Source organism: Galeopterus variegatus, unplaced genomic scaffold, assembly GCF_000696425.1.
Source record: "Galeopterus variegatus unplaced genomic scaffold, G_variegatus-3.0.2 Scaffold9897, whole genome shotgun sequence".
Taxonomy (NCBI): domain Eukaryota; kingdom Metazoa; phylum Chordata; class Mammalia; order Dermoptera; family Cynocephalidae; genus Galeopterus; species Galeopterus variegatus.
In genome coordinates, this window is record NW_007736008.1 from 41637 (window position 1) to 44454 (window position 2818).

A 2818-nucleotide genomic window follows, 5' to 3' on the forward strand; every position below is an offset into this window, starting at 1 on the left:
AAAAAAACCCAAAGAAGATAGACAACCTGACAGAAAAATGAACAAAATATTTATGAATAGACATTTCCCAGAAGAATTCCAAGTGGCAATAAACATATGTAAAGTTAACCATCAGCATTAGTTATCATTCAAACCACAGTGAAATACCATTTCACATCTAGTAGATTGGTAAAGGAACTTTCATTCACCACAGGTGGACATATAAATTAGTATAATCAGCTGTTTTGGAAAACAGTATGCATTATCTAGTAAAGTCGAAAGTGTTGTGGATACCTTATACTCAGCAATTCCAATTTAATGTATAGACTCCCAAACAGCTCTTGCACATGTACACCGGTACAAGAGTATAGCAGCATTATTTGTAATCCCAAACTAGAAATAACCCAAATGTGCATTAGTAGAGAAGTGAATCAATTTTTGCTTATTAACATGGTGGAATACTATAAAGTAATGAGAACTAATGAACTACACAGCTACACACATCAACACCGATAAATCTTAGAATTATAATTTTGAATGAATGAAGCCAGATACTAAATTTTTAAAATATTGCATACTTCCGTTTGTATAAATTTTAAAAGCAGATGAAAGTAAATCATTGTTTGATACATATAAAAAGGTGGTTATATTGATAGTTAAAGATCAGGATAGTGGCTGCCTCAGGGTGGCAACTGTGGACTCAGGGAGCAATCGTTTCTGTATTTCAATTATATGTTTGCTACATGGATGTTCACTTTATAATTGTTCTGTAAATTAGAAATTTTATACAATTTTCTACATACCAAATATGCCATATATAAGTTCATCAGAGTATTTTGAGGGCAAAGGATTACTTTGAGATTGTTTTGGCAGGCTTAAGAATATTCTGTTTTTGAAAAAGTTTGCATTTTCTTTTTTGTTTTTTAATATGGAAAAATTTGCACAACAGTGACTAAGCTTTTTTTAAATCATTATTTTTCATTGGGAGAACTACCCAAGAGATGATAGTTTCTCTAAGGTGGTTATACATTTCTGGAATATCAAATACATTATTAGGCTACCATCTTTAAGAAGGATATGTAGATATAACCAATATTGGCTATAAAAGTGTCACCAAAAATGTGAGAAGATTGGAAACTATGGCATATGAGAAAAAAAAGAAATAGGAATTTGGGGGAAATTTTGTGTTTCTTACCCTGGCCACCCTGGCACTAACTCGGAAGGTAGATACTCTGTTTCCATTCTTTGGTGGTTAACGGTAAAATGCATTTCTCACTTGATCAGGTCTAAAATGAATTGGTATCTTTCCCCTTCTTCTGATCAACACTAGGAAATTTAGAATGCTTTACTTCAAAATATTCTTTCACTTATTACATGTTATTACAATAGTTTAGTACACTTATTACCCCTCCACAGCAGCCATCACTATTGTTTTTTGTTGTCAAATCTTAAGTTTAGATTTATCCATGTGTTCCCGTCCCTATAGGTGCAATTTGTCCTTGCTTCTAACATCTTCCTTTTTTCAGTTTTTTGTTTTAAAGTGCATCCTTTGCTTTCCTTTGGTGAAAGTCTATTAATGGTAAATCACTTCCCATTAGTTTTTCTCTGCTTGCTTTTTTGAATTAATCCTTCCTTCATGTATTGAACCAATACTTATTGTCTTGCAAGTGTGGAGCTGGGGATACAGTGGTGAACAAAACAGATGAAGAACCTGTTCGCATGGTGCTTAGAATGTGGTGGACTAGAGAAGTGGGGCGTGGAGGGGTGTGTGTAGGAAGACGTGGAAACACAACACAGACGTGGGCTTCAGCGTCCGCGTGTACACACACACACACAGTCACTAAGAAGCAACTTAAGAACGGTTCTTACTCTTTGATGATTATTAGCCAATTTTGTCTGATTTTTGTATTCTACATTATTGCTTCTTTGGTACTCAACGAAAGAATATTTGCAGTAGTTTGGATAGTTCTGAGTTACTGCCAGATGAAAATGCTAGACTGTTGTCTTCATCTCTCAGTCACTCAAATCCAATTTCAAAGGACAAAAGTTTGCGTCTATTCAGAATATTCAAAGAACATGATATAGACTCTGAAGTGCTGACCTATTTGTTAAAAAATATTTTATTTTCACACCTTATATATTTTATTTAGACAATATTTTAAGGATAATAAATTGTAAAATTTAGATTACTTTATACATACACTTTGTATGCTAGTACATTCAAGACTAAAACATCAACTACACGGGTACTTTCAACATTCTTACTAATACACAGTTTAGTAGTATTATGTTTTAGATATGGAAAACTATTATTTTAAATTTTGAGAAAAACTATTTTACATGAATGATGATTATATACTTTTTTTTTTTTTTTACAGCGGGACTCAACTAGGAGGTATCATTACAGTACTGTGTTACTTTTTCAACCATGGAGAGGTTTGTTTTTTAGAATGTAATTTTTAAGAAATAGAAATACTATATAGGAATAAGGAAATATACTCATCAAAATAATATATAATTATGTTTTATTTATGACATCACAATATTTTAAAGAATCTTATGTTGTAAGTTGATGTTTTAACCATGTTGGTCTAAATTTTTAAATAACTAGAATTTAGAACAAATGAAATATCTTGCTTGGTTTTTAGTAAATATATACATATACAGATATTCTATAGAAAAGAGGAGTACTGTATTTCTTAAGTTCAGGCACCTTATATGTACATTATCTCATTCATTCCTGCCAAACTTTTTAGGGGAGTGGTTTTATCTTCACTATATGAATTAGTCCATTTCTGTTGCTTATGATAAAATACCTGGAACTGGGTAGTTTGTAAAG

General features: G+C 31.9%; 1 protein-coding gene across 1 annotated transcript in view; it reads left to right on the plus strand.

Annotated features, from left to right (window-relative positions):
* Positions 1–2818, plus strand: part of LOC103609649 (probable C-mannosyltransferase DPY19L2) — a 47090-nt gene that overhangs the window by 31435 nt on the left and 12837 nt on the right. Inside the window, exon 6 of the mRNA XM_008593950.1 lies at positions 2358–2415. Within this exon, the coding sequence (XP_008592172.1) occupies positions 2358–2415 (58 nt within the window). The remainder of the gene's footprint in view (positions 1–2357; positions 2416–2818) is intronic.